Source organism: Lutra lutra, chromosome 7, assembly GCF_902655055.1.
Source record: "Lutra lutra chromosome 7, mLutLut1.2, whole genome shotgun sequence".
In the NCBI taxonomy this organism is placed as follows: Eukaryota; Metazoa; Chordata; class Mammalia; order Carnivora; family Mustelidae; genus Lutra; species Lutra lutra.
In genome coordinates, this window is record NC_062284.1 from 25,527,583 (window position 1) to 25,547,879 (window position 20,297).

The 20,297-nt window shown below is 36.7% G+C and overlaps 1 protein-coding gene across 2 annotated transcripts in view; it reads left to right on the forward strand.

Annotated features, from left to right (window-relative positions):
• The window catches only part of GABRG3 (gamma-aminobutyric acid type A receptor subunit gamma3), a 723,796-nt gene that overhangs the window by 3,125 nt on the left and 700,374 nt on the right, over window positions 1–20,297 (forward strand). For both annotated transcript variants that reach the window (XM_047738864.1, XM_047738865.1), the window contains exon 2: window positions 2,257–2,405. In XM_047738864.1, coding sequence (XP_047594820.1) covers window positions 2,257–2,405 — 149 coding nt within the window. The remainder of the gene's footprint in view (window positions 1–2,256; window positions 2,406–20,297) is intronic.

Here is a 20,297-nt window from a genome sequence, read left to right on the forward strand (position 1 = left end):
GTGAGCTGTCTTTGGGGGTGGGGGAGGGGACACAGGGAGAGGGATAAGAGAGAAAGGTAGGGAAGGGGAAGAGAAGAGGGAAGAGAGAGAAAGAGGCAGAGAGACAGAAGAGAGAGAGAGGAAAGCACTGTGGTGGAGTTGGAACGTGTCTTGAGAATGTTATGTATGATTCTGCCAAAGTGATCTGTCCCTCTGTCCATAGTCCCTCCAAATGGTTTTGCCTCAGAATGAATTGCAGTGATTGCTTCCAGCTAACCATGTCCTGTAGAACCTGCTTCAACCTACTCCTTTTTTTCCCAAGATGATAAAATTAATATCCCTGACAATATTTCTGATAAAATATTCTACAGTGACATTTTATATTCTGTAGTATTATTTCTAAAAGTTCAGTTTTACAAATAATGAAATGCAGCATATCACTTCTTGACTGTGTCCCAAATTTTTTAAGTTCCTATTGATGGTGAATGTTCAGTGCAAATAAAAACTCATAGCATTTTCTAGTTTCTGTGGATAATTTATTTTAACCTTCTAGCCAATAAAATATTCAAGAAATGGAAGTATAGTTTAAGATAAGCCTAGGAAAAACTTAAATGAATTCAATCTGCTAGACATTCAATCTGCCATATACTCATTTTTAAAATCTCATATATATGTATATATTCAAAAAAGGACCATACTATGTGACACTGCCCTAGTCTAGGTTAAGGCTAGTTAACACTCATAAACGGAGGGGAGGGAGGTGGGGGAATGGGTGAGCCTGGTGGTGGTAATTGAGGGCACATATTGCATGGAGCACTGGGTGTGGTGCATAAGCAATGAATCTTGGAACATGAAAAAAATTTAAAAAGAGAAAGAAAAAATACTGTAATGTATATAATACATGACATATGCATATACTTACATATTATGTAAAGTCGTGTATACTATTATACTATATATATAATTACATGATTATGATATTATTTATATGATTGTGAGCATTTAAACAAAATAGAGGAAATGATTTTTTGAAAGTTTTTTCTCTTCCTTACTTTCATGTTCATTATGGAGAATTTAAGCAAATCCAGAAATTAATTTAAAGAAACTTGTGTCCCAGAGCACAACTGCCCTGGGATGATGTTAACATTTTGGCTCCTGTGTGGGAAGCTAAACGGAAATGAGCTCATACCAAGTCAGGACAAATAAACCTCAATACAATTTTCTATTCTAGAATTTGTTCTCTTTGGTGAAGAAAAAAGTCATTAAGGCATTTATATTGACAAAGTATAAGGAAACAAGCAAAGTTGTTTGTTGTTTTACGAGTTGTTCCCTTAGTAAGTGAAAGTCCACCTGAAAATGCTGCTTTAAGGCAGAAGGAGACTCTCCTTTTTTCAAGTCCAAATGGTTGTGTTGTTGATTTGGCCTCACTCACTGAGAAAACTAGCTTGTCATTTTGAGGCCTCTCTATTCAAGTACTCCTGTCAGTGTGTATCACCCAGGAGAGGCGGCTGTCCTGCTATACGGGACAAGCTAAGATATGTTCAAGCATTCATTTCAGCCCATTTATTAAGAGGCCAAATGATTAAGACATATTAGAAAGTTTTTTTAATTTTTAATGTCTGTATCAATCTGCTCTGTAGGAAATGAGTCAGTTTTCGTTGTAAGAGGTAAAATTACCAGAGGGTATTCTCCAAACATCATCTTTGTTCCTTGCCACCACACATGAGTGCTAGCCAAGCAGACCACCTCATCATATCCCCATGTATCTAGAATGAAGGTTCCAGTCTCCTTAAGAAGCACAAAAGTTAGACTCAGCTATTTTCAGTGAGTGCGATTCTGCAAAAGCAATTCTCACCTTCAACTAAAATGAGGTCTTGGAAGTAAGGGGTGGAAACAACATCATAAAGTCACCATTTGACAAACATCTGGAAGGTTGAACCTTCAGAGGTTCTCAGGGTGGGACCAAACATGGCTGATTGCTTGCTGTTTGATCTTCTGGCATTGATTTGCTTATCATTTTGCCTATAGCTTACCATAGACGAGGAATCATTTTGTGACATTTAATGAAAACATTATGACATGTTAAGAGCAGTGGCATTCCTCCTATTGGATTCTTTCTAAACGGTGTTTTGTTTTCATTTTAGAGGTAATCCATTGATTGGGCTGTGAGTATTGGGGACTGTCTACTTATGTTAGTGGTGCTTGAATGAGCCAAGCTTAAGACATTTCCTGGCCCCTGCTGCAACTTATACTTCACGCTTTGTGCCATAATTACAGGTCCAGAAAGGTGGAGGAGGATGAATATGAAGATTCATCATCAAACCAAAAGTGGGTCTTGGCTCCAAAATCCCAAGACACTGATGTGACTCTTATTCTCAACAAATTGCTAAGAGAATATGATAAAAAGCTGAGGCCGGATATTGGAAGTGAGTGTTGATGTTTGTTATTCTAATAGAAAATATACTGTGATGATATATTTTTAAGTTTTTTGTTTTGAATAATTACAGATTCACAGGAAGTTGCAAAGATGGTACAGAGTCACAGAATTTATGAGTGTAGTATGACAACAAAGCCAGGAAATTGGCATGGGTGCAAGGTGTGTGCATGATTTCATGTCATTTTATTGTGTGTGGATTTGGTGGAAGGATCACGGCAATCAAACTACAGAACTGTTTCATCATCGTAAAGATGCCCTCCTGCTGCCTCTTCATAGTCTCACCCACCTCCCTCCTCCAAAATTCCTAACCCTTGTCTGCCACTATTTGTTATTTCTGTATTTTGGTCATTTTTAGAATGCCACATACATGCAATCGTTCAGTATGTGACCATTTGAGATAGATTTTCTTCCCTCAGCAATGTGATTTGGAGATCCATTCAAGTTTTGTGTGTTACTAGTAGTTCTTTCTTATAGCTAAGTAATCTTCCAGGCCAGGAAGAAACACCTATTGAGAAACATTTTTGTTGCTTCCAGTTTTTGTTTATTACAAATAAAATGACTACATGCATTTGTATTCAGCTTCATGCATGGAAATACAATTTCATTCCCTAGGATGAATGCCCTGGAGTAGTATGATTACTAGGTTGTATGATGAATGTTTAGTTTTTTAAAGAAACTGTCAAACTTTTTTTTTTTCCAAAGTGTCTGTACCATTTTCTAGTCAAACCAGTAATGTTTGAGAGATCCAGGTTCTTCTCTGTCTTCACCAGCAATGAGTATTGTCACTATTTTTTTTTTTTAATTTTACCTGCTCTAATAGGTATAAATCTAATAGGTTGATGCTTCATTGTTGGTTTGATTTCCATTTTCCTGATGATGGTTAATGATATTGAACTTATTTATGTGCTTATTTACTAGCAATATATCCTCTTTATTGAAATATCTCTTTATATTAGTTGCCTTTAAAAACTGGATTATTTTGTTTTGTTTATTTTTTTTTCTGTTGAATTACTTAGTCCTTCATATAATCTAGGTAAGATTCCTTTGCCAGATGTAGTTTGCAAATGTTTTTCTCTCAGTATGTAGCTTGTCTTTTCATTCTTTTTTTTTTTTTTTTTAAAGATTTTATTTATTTATTTGACAGAGAGAGATCACAAGTAGACAGAGAGGCAGGCAGAGAGAGAGAGAGAGGGAAGCAGGCTCCCTGCTGAGCAGAGAGCCCGATGCGGGACTCGATCCCAGGACCCTGAGATCATGACCCGAGCCGAAGGCAGCGGCTTAACCCACTGAGCCACCCAGGCGCCCAATCTTTTCATTCTTTTAACAAGATCTTTCACCAAGGGAAAGTTTTTAATATTGATGAAATTCAATTTTTGATTTTTAAACATTTTTTGGAAAATGCTTTTGAAGTAATGACAGAGAACTCTTCATAAAGCCCTAGTTCCTGAAGATCTTCTCCTTTGTTTTCTTCTGAAAGTTTTATAATTTTATGTTTTACATTTAATTCATTATCTGTCTTTATATAAAATCAGTGTGCGAGGTTTAGAGCTGAGTTCCCCCTCCCCTCACCCCCGGCTATGGGTATCTAGTTCCTCTATCACCATTTATTGAAAAGTCTATCTTTTGTTGAATTCCATTTATAACATTTGCCAAAAATCAACCAGCATAGGCTATTTCTGGATTCTCTATTTTGTTCTATTTATCTATGTGTCTATCACTGTGTCAATACCCACTTTCTTGAATGCTATAGTTACATAATGAGTCTTGAAATTGGGTAGATTGATTCAACCTCTTTATTCCTCTTTTTAAAAATTATTTTAACTCTTATTAGCCATTTATTTTCCATATACATTTTAGAATTATCTTATCTATATCTAGAAAATCTTTTCTGATAAGTCTCTCTGTTTAAGTATCTCTATTCCCAAACTCTATCAGTTTGGGAAAAATGCCATCTGCACTATGTTGAGTATTCAAATCCACAAATGTGATATGTCTTTCCATTTTAGATCTTCTTTAATATCTTGCATCCAGTATTTTATAGTCTTTAGTATACAAGTTCTGAATATATTTTGTTAGATTTACACCTAAGTATTTCATGGTTTTGGAGTGATTATAAATGGTACTGTATTTTGAAATTTCCTTTTCCCTTGTTCATTGCTAGATATATAGAAATACAGTTAATTTTTGTGTACTGATTTTGTGTTCTCGGACTTGATGAAACTCACTCACTAGTTTTAAGCAAGTTTTATGTGTTTGTTTTTTGATACATTCCTTGGGATTTTTCTGTACATGCCATCATGTCATATGGGAAGTTTTATTTCTTGCTTCCCAATTTGTATGTCTTTTATTTTATGTTATTGCTTTATTTCACTGACTGGAACTTCCAGTCACCAATGAACAGTACTGGTGTGAATGGACAACTTGCTTTGCTCCAGATCATAGAGGAAGGACATTCAGTCTTTCACTATTAAGTGTAATGTTAGCTGTATTTTTGTATATATTTTTTTTATCAAATTGAGGGAGTTCCCTTTATTTCTGGTTTACTGAAAGTCATTTTTTTTTTCTTTTAATCATGAACAGATGTTGAATTTTGCCAAATACATTTTAGGCATCAATAGATGAGATCATGTGACTTTTTTTTTTTTTTTTTTTTTTTTGGCCAGTTAATATGGTGGATTAGGTTGAGTGATTTTCAAATATTGAACCAGTCTTCCATCCCTAGAAAAGCCTCACAGTGTTATATGCTTGATAATACTCTTTTTAAAGACCTTTTATTATATATTGCTGAATTTTACTTGCCAATATTTTGCTAAGGATGTTTGCCTCTCTATTCATGAGGAATATTGGTCTGTAGGTTTCTGTTTCCTTTTATTTTTTATTTTTTGACAGTCTTTGTTTGGTTTTGGTATCAGGTAATACTAATTTCACAAGGTAAGTGAGGAAATACCCTCTTATCTTCTGTTTTCTGGAAAAGATTGTGCAAAATTTTGTGTAAACTTAAATATTTCATAAAATTTTCCTGCAGTATTTTCCGGTTCAGGAAATTTCTGGAGTTTTGTCATTACAAATTAATTTCTTTAATAGGTATAAGTCTCTTCAACTTATCAATTTTATATTAGGTAAGTTGTGATCATTTGTGCTTTTTAAGAAATCGGTCCATTTCTCTTAGGATGTTAATTTATATGTGTAAAATTGTTCATGGTATTCCTTTATGATCCTCTTAATATCTTTATGGCCTATAATATATCTCCTGCTTCATTTTTGATATTAGTAATTTGTGTCATCTGTCTTTTTTCTTTGTCATCTTGCTAGAGGTTTGTTTGATTTACCTTTTCACAGAACTAACTTTTTGTTTCATTGTTTTTCTCTATTATATTTCTGTTTTCAGTTTCATTAAACTTCACTTTTATTTTTATTATTTGCTTTTTTCTGTTTGCTTTGGATTTATTTTGAACTTTTTCTTTTTTGAGATAGCACTTATTTTTTGACATGAGACTATTTTCTTTTTTAATTTTTTAAATTTATTTTCAACGTAACAGTATTCATTGTTTTTGCACCACACCCAGTGCTCCATGCAATCCGTACCCTCTCCAATACCCACCACCTGGTTCCCCCAACCTCCCACCCCCCACCCCTTCAAAACCCTCAGATTGTTTTTCAGAGTCCATAGTCTCTCATGGTTCAACTCCCCTTCCAATTTCCCTCAACTCCCTTCTCCTCTCTAACTCCCCTTGTCCTCCATGCTATTTGTTATGCTCCACAAATAAGTGAAACCATATGATAATTGACTCTCTCTACTTGACTTATTTCACTCAGCATAATCTCTTCCAGTCCCGTCCATGTTGCTACAAAAGTTGGGTATTCATCCTTTCTGATGGATGCGTAATACTCCATAGTATATATGGACCACATCTTCCTTATCCATTCTTCCGTTGAAGGGCATCTTGGTTCTTTCCACTGTTTGGCGACCGTGGCCATTGCTGCTATAAACATTGGGGTACAGATGGCCCTTCTTTTCACTACATCTGTATCTTTGGAGTAAATACCCAGTAGTTCAATTGCAGGGTCATAGGGAAGCTCTATTTTTAATTTCTTAAGGAATCTCCACACTGTTCTCCAAAGTGGCTGCACCAACTTGCATTCCCACCAACAGTGTAAGAGGGTTCCCCTTTCTCCACATCCCCTCCAACACATCTTGTTTCCTGTCTTGCTAATTTTGGCCATTCTAAATGGTGTAAAGTAGTATCTCAATGTAGTTTTAATTTGAATCTCCCTGATGGCTAGTGATGATGAACATTTTTTCATGTGTCTGATAGCCATTTGTATGTCTTCATTGGAGAAGTGTCTGTTCATATCTTCTGCCCATTTTCTTTATATGATTGTCTGTTTTGTGTGTGTTGAGTTTGAGGAGTTCTTTAGAGATCCTGGATATCAACCTTTTGTCTGTACTGTCATTTGCAAATATCTTCTCCCATTCCGTCAGTTGCCTCTTTGTTTTGCTCTTTCCTTTGCTGTGCAGAAGCTTTTGATTTTGATGAAGTCCCAAAAGTTCATTTTCACTTTTGTTTCCTTTGCCTTTGGAGACATATCTTGAAAGAAGTTGCTGTGGCTGATATTGAAGAGGTTACTGCCTATATTCTCCTCTAGGATTTGATGGATTCCTGTCTCACGTTGAGGTCTTTTATCCATTTTGAGTTTATTTTTGTGTATGGTGTAAGAGAATGGTCAAGTTTCATTCTTCTACATATAGCTGTCCAGTTTTCCCAGCACCATTTATTAAAGAGACTTTTTTCCACTGTATATTTTTTTCCTGTTTTGTTGAAGATTATTTGACCATAGAGTTGTGGGTCCATATCTGGGCTCTCTACTCTGTTCCACTGGTCTATGTGTCTGTTTTTATGCCAGTACCATGCTATCTTGGTGATCACAGCTTTGTAGTAAAGCTTGAAATCAGGTAACGTGATGCCACCAGTTTTATTTTTGTTTTTCAACATTTCCTTAGCGATTCGGGGTCTCTTCTGATTCCATACAAATTTTTGGATTATTTGCTCCAGCTCTTTGAAAAATACCCGTGGAATTTTGATCGGAATGGCATTAAAAGTATAGATTGTTCTAGGAAGTATAGACATTTTAATAATGTTTATTCTTCCAATCCAAGAGCATGGAATGGTCTTCCATCTTTTTGTGTCTTCTTCAATTTCTTTCATGAGTGTTCTGTAGTTCCTCGAGTACAGATCCTTTACCTCTTTGGTTAGGGTCATTCCCAGGTATCTTATGGTTCTTGGTGCTATAGTAAATGGAATCGATTCTCTAATTTCTCTTTCTGTATTTTCATTGTTAGTGTATAAGAAAGCCACCGATTTCTGTACATTGACTTTGTATCGTGCCACGTTGCTGAATTGTTGTATGAGTTCTAGTAGTTTGGGGGTGGAGTCTTTTGGGTTTTCCATATAAAGAATTATGTCATCTGCGAAGAGAGAGAGTTTGACTTCTTCATTGCCAATTTGGATACCTTTTATTTCTCTTTGTTGTCTGATTGCTGTTGCTAGGACTTCTTTTTTTTTTTTTTTAAAGATTTATTTATTTGACAGACAGAAATCACAAGTAGGCAGAGAGGCAGGCAGAGAGAGAGGAGGAAGCGGGCTCCCCGCTGAGCAGAGAGCCCGATGTGGGGCTCGATCCCAGGACCCTGGGATCATGACCTGAGCCGAAGGCAGAGGCTTTAACCCACTGAGCCACCCAGGCGCCCCTAGGACTTCTAATACTATGTTGAACAAGAGTGGTGAGAGTGGGCATCCTTGTCGTGTTCCTGATCTCAACGGGAAGGCTGCAAGCTTTTTCCCATTGAGGATGATATTTGCTGTGGGTCTTTCATAGATAGATTTTATGAAGTTCAGGAATGTTCCCTCTATCCCTATACTTTGAAGCGTTTTAATCAGGAATGGATGCTGGATTTTGTCAAATGCTTTTTCTGCATCAGTTGAGAGGATCATGTGGTTCTTCTCTCTTCTCTTATTAATTTGTTCTATCATATTGATTCATTTGCAAATGTTGAACCATCCTTGTAGCCCAGGAATGAATCCCACCTGGTCATGGTGGATAATCTTTTTAATGTGCTGTTGGATCCTGTTTGCTAGGATCTTGTTGAGAATCTTAGCATCCATATTCATCAGTGATATTGGTCTGAAATTTTCCTTTTTGGTAGGGTCTTTGCCTGGTTTGGGGATCAAGGTAATGCTGGCTTCATAGAAAGAGTCTGGAAATTTTCCTTCTGCTTCAATTTTTTGAAACAGCTTCAGGAGAATAGGTGTTATTTCTTCTTTGAAAGTTTGGTAGAACTCCCCAGAGAATCCATCAAGTCCTGGGCTCTTGTTTTTTGGGAGGTTTTTGATCACTGCTTCAATCTCGTTACTAGATATCGGTCTATTCAGGTTGTCAATTTCTTCCTGGTTCAATTTTGGGAGTTTATAGTTTTCCAGGAATGCATCCATTTCATCTAGGTTGCTTAGCTTATTGGCAAATAACTGTTGATAATAACTTCTGATGATTGTTTCTAGTTCCTTGGTGTTAGTTGTGATCTCTCCCTTTTCATTCATAATTTTATTAATTTGGGCTTTCTCTCTTTTCTTTTGGATTAGTGTGGCCAATGGTTTATCGATCTTATTGATTCTTTCAAAAAACCAGCTTCTAGTTTCATTGATACGTTCTACTGTATCTCTGGTTTCTACCTCATTGATCTCAGCTCTAATCTTATTTCCCTTCTTATGTGTGGAGTTGGTTTGATTTGTTGTTGATTCTCCAGTTCTTTAAGATATAGAGACAGCTGGTGTGTTCTGGATTTTTCAAGTTTTTTGAGGGAGGCTTGGATAGCTATGTATTTCCCCCTTAGGACCGCCTTTGCTGTATCCCATAGGTTTTGGACTGGAGTGTCTTCATTCTGACATGAGACTATTTTCTAATGTAAGCAGTGGTGCTTCAAATTACCCTCTCTGCACTGCTTTAGCTGTTCTCTCACAGATTTGGGTATGTTGAATTTTCTTTTTTTTTAAGTTCAATGCATTTATTTCCCTTGAGAATTTTTTTCCTTGACTCAGATTATTTAGAAGTATGTTTTTCTTTTACAGATGTTTGGAAATTTTCCTGTTATCTGTTACTGATTTCTAGTTTGATCCTATTGTAATCAGAGAATATAGTCTGTATGAGTTAAATTCATTTGAATTTGTCAGTCTTTGATTTATGACCCAGACTATGGTTTATTTTGGTGAATGTTCCATGGAAACTTGAAAAGAATGTATATTCTGTTTGTTATTGAATGGATTGGATCCTGTTGTTTGATGGTATTATTGCATTCTTCTATATCTTTGCCGATTTTCTGTTTGGTTTTTCAATCAGTTGTTTTGACAAGTTAATAAGAGATAGATTAAAAAGTAGATTCTGATGTAAGACCAAGTCAAGAGTGGTGTGTTAGACCAGGAGAGAACTGCATACAGTTATTTGTATAGGCCTGTGCCATATTCATGATGATGATGATCATGAATATGATATTGTTCATAGGATGAACCCAAGCTTTAGTTTATTTCTTCTCCATGGGCCTCAGTTTCATTTAGAGCCCAGCAGCTGGCCAGCTCATATGCTACCCTGTCCACTTTATTCCTGTGTTTTTCCAACTTTGAGGCTCAGGTGTCCAATTTATCAGTAGTAGGACATAGTACTGCCTTGGTTCCAGTAGGCATAGAACATCAAAACCCTTGCGGTGTAATGAGCAGAGGGCTTAGAGATGCATATCCTTGGCATTACTGGAGCAGTCAAGTCATCATTACATGTTTCTGTTGTCTTTTCCATACAGTAAAAGAAGGGGACCAAATTACTTGTAAAATTCCTTCCAGTTTTAAAATAGTTATTCAGTAAGCAGTACATCTAAATTTTTACCATTTCACAAGGCTCATAAATTCAATTGTCACCACCTTTCCCCCTTCATAATTATATGAAGGGTCTATCTAGTGTGAAGAGTGTGCAACAGTTCTATCTTTATATAGAAAGAGAAGATTGAGAAAATGTTGCCAATTTCTTCATTAATTGTCAGACACTGTGCTTGACCTTACAGGAACAATAACTAAGACTTGTTCCCTGCCTTTCTGGGTAAGTTTAGTCCTTTACTTATCTTGTGCTATACTACAGCACTACACTTTCCATCTATGGTATTATTCAGTACCACGTTTGTCCTCTGTGGTGGAAAATTGGACATGGTTAGAAAGTGGGTGAGCTCAGCTTCCCACCCAGGGCTCTGAGGATAGCTGAATCATTTAGCCACTGTGCTGGTTGTAGAAAATGCCAGGCGATTCTATTCAGAAACAGGAAACCCCTTTTACACACACACACACAAAACAAAACCTCAGAAGGGGATGTACTAAGGCTTCATCATGTACAACAGGCAAGCAGAATTCACAGTACTAGGGGTTTTATTTTTCTACTGTGTACATAAGAATTGTGAATTTTCTAAGTGAAACAGCGTAATACACACTAAGAAAGAATATTTTTTAAAATGGCAACTCTTCTAAAACCTCATGTCATCAGAAGGGCTCTGTGGTTTTTGAAAAAGATTATAAAACAACTAAATATAAATCCACAAAGCAGGATGCTCCTCTTTTGTTTCATAACTTTAAAGGTCCACCAAGCACTTTGTCATGATCCCTGGGGCAGCAGAGTGACCTGATGAAAGTCTGCAGGATCACTGGTGCATTTTAGGATTCCTCTTCCTGTCTCATTTAAATGCTAAGTAATGTCTGAGTGGCAGAATCCAGCAACTCACTGATCCTCAGTCAGAATTACTGCCCTAAGACAACTCTCCTGGTCAAAGATACTGAATTATACACCATTTTCTTTCATGGTTTAGAAGGGCTCTGCTTTAAAGGACAATTTCCTATAAAAATCTGAATTTCTTTTCTTTTTTTTACGACTTTTTTCACTTGCAACCTATTTGTTACAACCATTATGCCTCTTCCTCAAGGCACAATCAACCTATATTACATAGCATAGTGCCATACAAGGATTTACCACTAGTTTACTGCAATTACCAGTTTATTTGCTCACTTCTTCTACCCTCTCCCTCCCTCTCTCAGTCAACCTCTGTTTGCTGTGCTTTCACTCTGTGCCAAGCCCTGGGCCATGGATGTGTGGGGAGGAAAGCAGATGCTTGGGTTTTTCTGAAGGGGAGGGTAGAGGGGAGGGTCCCTGAAGACAAGCATGTAGGAGTCTATATTGGGATATTCAGATTCCTACTTTTCAGTAAGGCAAGCCTGTTTAAGGCACTCCTTAGTTTAAATTCCTTGAAAACTCCATTTTAATTCTAGGATAAAATCCAAGCCCTTAGAATGACCTAAAGCAGGAAGCCGCTACCTGGCCCTTGCTTACTTCTCTGCTTTCACTTCCTCACACTCCACATCTCACATGTTATACCCTTTGGGGACACAAAAACTTCCTGCTTTCCTTATTTGGATGCTTGCTTTTACTGTTCTCTCATTCCAGCATGTGGTTCTCTTAACACACTTCTCCCTTTTTTGCACTGAGCTCTTTCCTACCTTTCTTCAAGCCTTGGAGTTACTTCCTATTGGAAGTCTTCTTCCATCATCTGCCCCCACTCTCACCTCCCTGCCAGGGCGGATCAAGTGTCTTCTCTGAGTTTCTTCTACCATCACTTTCTCATCTGAACAATAGGAATAGTACATTTTGAAGAACTGTCTTGAAGATGGCATAATGTGGTGCAGCCATGAAATAGCTTCTGCAACATTTTTGTGTACTTTCCACAGTTCTGCATCTGGGAATTGATCTTCTTTCCCCCCACCCCAGGACACAGTTCCCAGTTCCTAACTATAGATGCATCAGGGTACATTGGCATATCCCAACATACGTAGTCCAACTGCATCCACAAAGATCCAACATCAGGAAATAAATAAAATAGCTCATCACTGTTATTGTCCACAATAAATAGATGGAATCGAACAGACTCATTTATGTTGCACAGAAGTAACATATCCACATGTAATTTTCTACGTAATTTTCATAATACAAATTGTGATCATTGTGTTTTAAAAATACTCATTATTTTCCAGCTATTATCACTCTTCAACTAACTTTTAAATTATGGATGTATCTGTTTTAGTTCCCTGTCTTTAACTATCCATCATTCTAAGTAATACTTCAGCTATGTCCTTTACTAGTTCAGGGTTATTCAGGGTATCATTTATCTCAGGAACAGATCTTGTCATGTGAACTCGAAAAGGCCAGAGGAGGATAAACCTTCTAATAAGAGACTTGTGAAAAGGAAAGGAAATGAACCTGAGTGAATTTCTCTCCCTTCAGGGTATGAAGAAATTTGAACCAGTCTCCTGAAAATAGAGTATTTCAGAATACAAATTCCCTGACTGTAATCTGGATAGTCTATACCAAATACAGTTAGTACTGGGAAAAATAAAAGGTTATGTGTTGGGTTTTAAAGGTGAATGAACACTGAATACAGGCACAATGCATAGAAATGACTCGTGGACCCTTTTAATTAAGGCAGAACATCTGAATAATCTTTTCTTGGCTATGTCCATGACAAGAGGGATTAATTTTTCTATTCCTCTTCTTCAGGCATTTGCCTATCTGGACTTCTTTTCCAGGCTTTTTCTAAAGCTTATTTTCCCAGTTTAGTTAAAATTTCTACTAAATGTGGAGTGACAAGCGTCCAATATGAGAAGAAGCTGTTTGCATGAGTGAGAAGGTGAGCTTTGCACTGCTGTAACTTGCTGGCAAAAGACGGAGGAACCCCAGCCTCCTTCTCAGTGGGGAATACCCCACTGGATGAGAGGCCACCTGGGCTTCTTTTCTTCACACTTTCCAGAGCTGGACATGGCCACTGGATGCTGATTCAAGAGTACTGAAGTGACAGGACCAATTTCTTGCTAAGAGGAGCTCCTGCCCATTCCAGGGTCACATTCCTAGATGTGGAAGGGGGGGAAGGACAATGACTAAGTAGTGGGAATATGACCCCAGATAGGTCAGGAGTTAGTTTTGTGGCAGATAATGTATGTTAAACAACTAAAAGACATACCAAGTGGGCTTTGAAGTATAATTTTTAAACCACACCTTATCATGTTGTTCTTTAATATCTTTCAGTGCAAAATTATGAAGTAATCTAAGAACTATAAAAAGAATGCCTAAAGACTGTTGGTCACAGATGTGATGTCTCTGAGAGGGGCCCTGATTAGCCAGTAGAAAAGCAGAGAAAACCCTTCTGTGTTTCTGGGCTGGTTCCTGGTGTATGTAAATGTGACAACTTCTGTCAGGACCTGCCATAGGACTTTGAGAGTTTAGGCTGGATCACAGAATTTGAGAGAATTTTGAAATGTGTGAAGGACTATACAAACAATCAAATGTATCAAGATATGATGTATAATGGATATATACAATTGTCCCTCATCCTGATGGTTTTTATGTTTCTAAGAAGAAAATAAGAGACATAAGGTTTTAATCTGAAGGAACGAAATACAAGTATTGAAGGTGGGTGCTTGTATGCCAGAGGAAGAGATTGTTGATTTGTTGATTTTGTTGATTTGGGGGTCGCTAAAGTGTAGCAACTTGAAGGATCACAATCTAAGTGCCTCAGCTGGGTACTGATTTTCAGATGACATTTCTAACTATCTATTCCTGTCTTAATGCACATCAGATGACTGTCTCGACTGTACATTTGGGTTAGCTCGGTTAGTCTTCATCTAAAACCACAGCCTACTATCCAGACGGGTGAGTTGTCGTTTCCCAACAATTACTGTATATCCAGAAAATAATTCAAATATATTCACTCCATTCTCAGAACAGATGTAGGAGGAGAGGAAACAGACATTCTTAATTGCTGTGCTCAAAGTAAAAGCTATTACTGTAGACTTAGTTAACTGATTTTCTCACAAAGTTAATTCAAATGCATAGGGAAGTGGAGAACAGATTTTGTGGAGAAATTATACCTGTCATCTCTGTGGGAGAGTAATTAGGCATCCAGAGGATGCTGGGTTAAGACCCATTACCTCAGCTCAACACATGTTGGTAAGTGACCCTTCCCCACGTAATCCCTACCATTTTGGACATTTTTCACACATATACCTTAACATTTAGGATTTCACCATGGCACTCTACCTAAGGCAGAATTCTGCATAAGGCAAGGCTGTATGAGAGCATATGCCTGTAGTTTGGTTCATTAAAAAAATATTTTTTTACTAGGCTATATTTTTTCTTGTAGGAGACATATAATGAGATCTCAATGCACAAGTATATTTTTTAACTGTAATTTGGTAAATAACTCTGATCACATGTCCCTAGGAATAATCTAATGACGACTTGATTTGAATATGCAATATAGTTTATAGAATAACAAGTGATCTGTTTCTTATGTTTATTCATTACCACTGCAGGAATTGAGCAAAATAGCTTCATATGGCTTAGAGAAGGCTTGAGTGAGAAAAGAGCTGGACTCAAATAATGGGTTCCTCCACCAGTTGCCAGCAGATTCACTTAGAGATGCAAACTCACTGGCCTGTAGGCTTCCATCTCTAAATGGGATAATTAAAACTATGTCTGAATCTTGTTGTAAGAATTGTAGATTATAACACCTGACCCATAGAGAGAGGACAGAATGTGTCATCTACCTTCCTCCCACTGTATTCCTAGACCTACACCCGTTTTGGCTACTGTTTCAGCCTGGTTTGTGAGTCATGAAGTAGAACTCTCAGGCAGCTCCACTATCATAAAAGCTTTGTCTTAGATCGAGATTTCTGTTCAGCTGTTGGCATTTCATCAGTATGTAATTAACATCTTGATCCAAAACATCTTACAGATCCTTTTATAAAGTATTACTGTGCCCATACTGATTAGGTTGTTATCCTACTAATTCACATTTGAGGGACAAATGCAGATGGGATAATCATAGTTTCATAGAATATCATGGTTTGAAGAGATTCTAAAGGAAATCTGTCCAACGGTTTATGAATTATATCAGAATTACCTTGGGAGCTCTTTAAAATATAGAGATCAGGCCTGACCCCAAGACATACTATGGAATATTATTTTTCTGTTTTCTAGTTCACTGATTTTCACTTAGATCTGTATTATTACCATTCTTAGGCTTGCTTTGAATTTAATTTGCTTTATTTTTAGTTCCTTAAAGTGGAAGATGAACTTGCAGATTTGAGACCTTCTTATCTAATTTTTAGTGTATAATGCTATAAATTCTTCCTAAGCAATACTATAGTGACATTACACAGATTTCAGTATTTTGATTTCATTTACATTCAGTTAAAAAAAACATATTAATTTCCTTTTTGATTTCTGCTTTCACCCATGCATGGTGTTCATTTAGATATGTGGCATTCATTTTCCAAATATTTGAGATTTTTCCAGTTATTTTTCTGTTTTTGATTTCTAATTAAAATCCACTGTGGTTAATGAATATACTCTGTATAACTTGGATCCTTTTAAATTTACTGAGACTTGTTTCATGGGCCAGAATGATCTATATTTGTGTGCACTTGGAAAGAATGTGTATTCTGCTATTTGAGGTGTTGTGTAATTAGATTAGGTGAAGTTAGTTTATATTTCTTTTTTAAGATTTTATTTATTTATTTGAAAGAGAGAGAAGGAATCGTGAGAGATAGCATGAGTGAGGAGGAGAGGGAGAAACAGGCTCCCCATTGAGCAGGGAACCTGACACAGGGCTTGATCTCAGGACCCTGGAACCATGATCTGAACTGAAGGCAGACATCTAACAATTAAGCCACCCAGGTGCCCCAGATCTCATATTTTTATAGAGATCTACTTGCTGATTTACTTTTTTTTTTTTGTTTTGTTATTGAAGTACAGTTAACATAAGTTATATTAGTTTCAGGTGTACGATGTAGTATAGTGTGCTTACCACAATAAGCAGAGTTACCATGTGTCACCATACGACATTAGAATATTATTGACTATCTTCCCCATGCTGTACTTTTCATCCTCATGGCTTATTTATTACTCAGTGGTTTTTAAAAACCTATTTTTATCAATTATTGAGGGTAGGGTATTGAAATTGCTGGCAATAGCTACAGTTCTATTTCTCCTTATAGTTCTATCAGTGTTTGATTCAGAAATTTAGAAACCATAATAAGGGTAGAAGCATTTAGGATTTTTTTGCCTTTTGATCAATTGACCACATCATCATTAGAAAATGAATAGCCTTATACCTGCAATATTCTTTTTTGTGAAATCTACTTTGATGTTAAATTAAACACTCCAGCTTTCTTTTGCCTAGTTTTAGTATAGTACAGGTCTTCCCATTCTTTTACTAATAACCTATATTCGTCATTAGGTTTAAAATGTGCTTCTTGTAGACACCATACAGGTTGGTTTTGCTTTCCTAACATTCAGTCTAACAATCTCTGCATTCTAATTGGAGTCTTTAGACCATTTACATTTATTATAATTAATGTGATTAGATTTAAGTCTGTCACCTTTTTATTGATTTTCTACAGATTCTGTCTGTTGTTCCTTTTCCCCTCTTTTTGTGATTCTCTTTAATTTCCTTTGTTATTGTCTATTACCCCTTATCTTGCTATTTTAGTGGTTGCTTTAAAAGTTTGTATTATAATTTTTAATTTATCACAGTCTACCTCGAGGTGATTTTATACCAGTCTACACATAGTTATAAATGTGTGTGTGTGGATACATATTTCTATATTTCATCATTTTCCTTCTACATAAAGGACTTCCTCTGACTTTTCTTTCAGTATGAGTCTGTTATGATGAGTTTTTCAGCATTTGTAAACCTGAAAATATTTTTAGTTTACTTTAAAAAAATCTTTATTGAGATATAATTCATATACTCAAAATTCATTCAATTAAAGTATACAGTTCAGTGGTTTTTATTTTTGTTTTTTTTTTTTTTGTTTTTATTTATTTGAAAGACAGAGAATGAGTCAGAGAGAGAGCTTGAGCAGGGGGAGGGCAGAGGATGAGGGAGAAGCAGACTCACTGCTGAACAGGGACCCCCTACTCAGGACACTGGGATCATGACCTGAGCTGAAAACAGAAGCTGAACTGACTGAACCACCCAAGTGCCCCTCAATGGTTCTTAAATATTCAGGACATTCTGCTTCCATGATTTAGTTTAATAACATTTTCTTTTCTTTCTTTCTTTTATTTTTTTTTAAGATTTATTTATTTATTTGAGAGAGAGAGGGAGGGAAAGTGCACAAGTTGGGGGAGGGACAGAGGGAGAGTGACAGGGGAAGCAGACTCCCCATTGAATGGGGAGCCCACTGTGGGACTCCATCTCAAAACCCTGAGATTAGGACCTGAGCTGAAATCAAGATTTGGACACTTAACTAGATGAGCACCCAGGCGCCCCTAGATTGAAAACATTTTCATCATTCCCCCAAAAGACAAATATCTATTAGCAGTCACTATTCATTCCTACAACCTCCCACTTTGGGCAGTAGGCAACCAGTAATCTAATTTACATATCTTATGATTTGCCTGTCCTGGACTTTGCATATAAATGGAACCAGAATATGTGCATTTTTGTCACTGGCTTCTATTACCTAGCATAATTTTTAAGGTTCATTTATATAATAGCAGGTATCAATATTTCATTCTTTCTATTAATGAATAATATTTTATTGCATGGGCATATTTTGTTCATCCCATCATCAATTAATAATAACAAGGTTCAATAAGGTATTAATGTTGTTTTCACTTTTGGCTGGTTTTAATAATGCTTCTATAAATATGTGTGTATGGGTGAAAATTTTCTGAGTGATTTCTTTTTTTACACATTGTTTATTTAGAAGTGCATTATTTATTTTCCACATATTTGTGAATTTATCAAATTTCTTTGTTATTGATTTCTAATATAATTCTATTATAATTGAAGAACACATTTTGTATGATTTCATTCCTTTTACATCTATCAAGGCTTGTTTTATAGCATATCATATTATTCTAGTATGTTTTATGTGCATCTAAGAAAAATACATATTCTGCTGTTGTTTGGTGGAGTGTTCTATGGAAGTCTATTAAGTCTTGTCATTTTATAGTGTTGGTCAAGTTCTCTGTTTCCCTGTCAGTTGCTGTCTAGTTGTTCTATCCATTATTGAAGGTAGTGAATTGAAGCAAAGTATGATATATTGAATTATCTATTACTTCTTTCAATTACATTAGTTTTGTTCCTAATGTAATTTGGGCTGTGTTAATAGTTATAGTTACTGCATTTGCCAGTATATTGACTCTTGATAATTATGAAATACTCCTCTTAATCTCTAGTAACATTTTTTTTTTATCAGAAATGGATTGTTTTTATTTTTTATTTTTTATAAACATATAATATATTTTTTATCCCCAGGGGTACAGTTCTGTGAATTGCCAGGTTTACATACTTCACAGCACTCACCATAGCACATACCCTCCCCAATGTCCATAACCCCACCTCCCCACCCAACTCCCCTCCCCGCAGCAACCCTCAGTTTGTTTTGTGAGATTAAGAGTCACTTATGGTTTGTCTCCCTCCCAATCCCATCTTGTTTCATTAAATCTTCTCCTACCCCCTTAACCCCCCATGTTGCATCTCCACTCCCTCATATTAGGGAGATCATATGGTAGTTGTCTTTCTCCGATTGACTTATTTCGCTCCATCCACGTCATCACAAATGGCAAGATTTCATTTCTTTTGATGGCTGCATAGTATTCCATTGTGTATATATACCACATCTTCTTTATCCATTCGTCTGTTGATGGACATCTAGGTTCTTTCCATAGTTTGGCTATTGTAGACATTGCTGCTATAAACATTCGGGTGCACGTGCCCCTTCGGATCACTACGTTTGTATCTTTAGGGTAAATACCCAGTAGTGCAATTGCTGGGTCATAGGGTAGCTCTATTTTCAACATTTTGAGGAACCTCCATGCTGTTTTCCAGAGTGGTTGCACCAGCTTGCATTCCCACCAACAGTGTAGGAGGGTTCCCCTTTCTCCGCATCCTCGCCAGCATCTGTCATTTCCTGACTTGTTAATTTTAGCCATTCTGACTGGTGTGAGGTGGTATCTCATTGTGGTTTTGATTTGTATTTCCCTGATGCCGAGCGATATGGAGCACTTTTTCATGTGTCTGTTGGCCATCTGGATGTCTTCTTTGCAGAAATGTCTGTTCATGTCCTCTGCCCATTTCTTGATTGGATTATTTGTTCTTTGGGTGTTGAGTTTGCTAAGTTCTTTATAGATTTTGGACACTAGCCCTTTATCTGATATGTCATTTGCAAATATCTTCTCCCATTCTGTCAGTTGACTTTTGGTTTTGTTAACTGTTTCCTTTGCTGTGCAAAAGCTTTTGATCTTGATGAAATCCCAATAGTTCATTTTTGCCCTTGCTTCCGTTGCTTTTGGCAATGTTCCTAGGAAGATGTTGCTGCGGCTGAGGTCGAAGAGGTTGCTGCCTGTGTTCTCCTCAAGGATTTTGATGGATTCCTTTCTTACATTGAGGTCCTTCATCCATATTGAGTCTATTTTCGTGTGTGGTCTAAGGAAATGATCCAATTTCATTTTTCTGCATGTGGCTGTTCAATTTTCCCAACACCATTTATTGAAGAGGCTGTCGTTGTTCCATTGGACATTCTTTCCTGCTTTGTCGAAGATGAGTTGACCATAGAGTTGAGGGTCCATTTCTGGGCTCTCTATTCTGTTCCATTGATCTATGTGTCTGTTTTTGTGCCAGTACCATGCTGTCTTGATGATGACAGCTTTGTAATAGAGCTTGAAGTCCGGTATTGTGATGCCACCAACTTTGGCTTTCTTTTTCAATATTCCTTTGGCTATTCGAGGTCTTTTC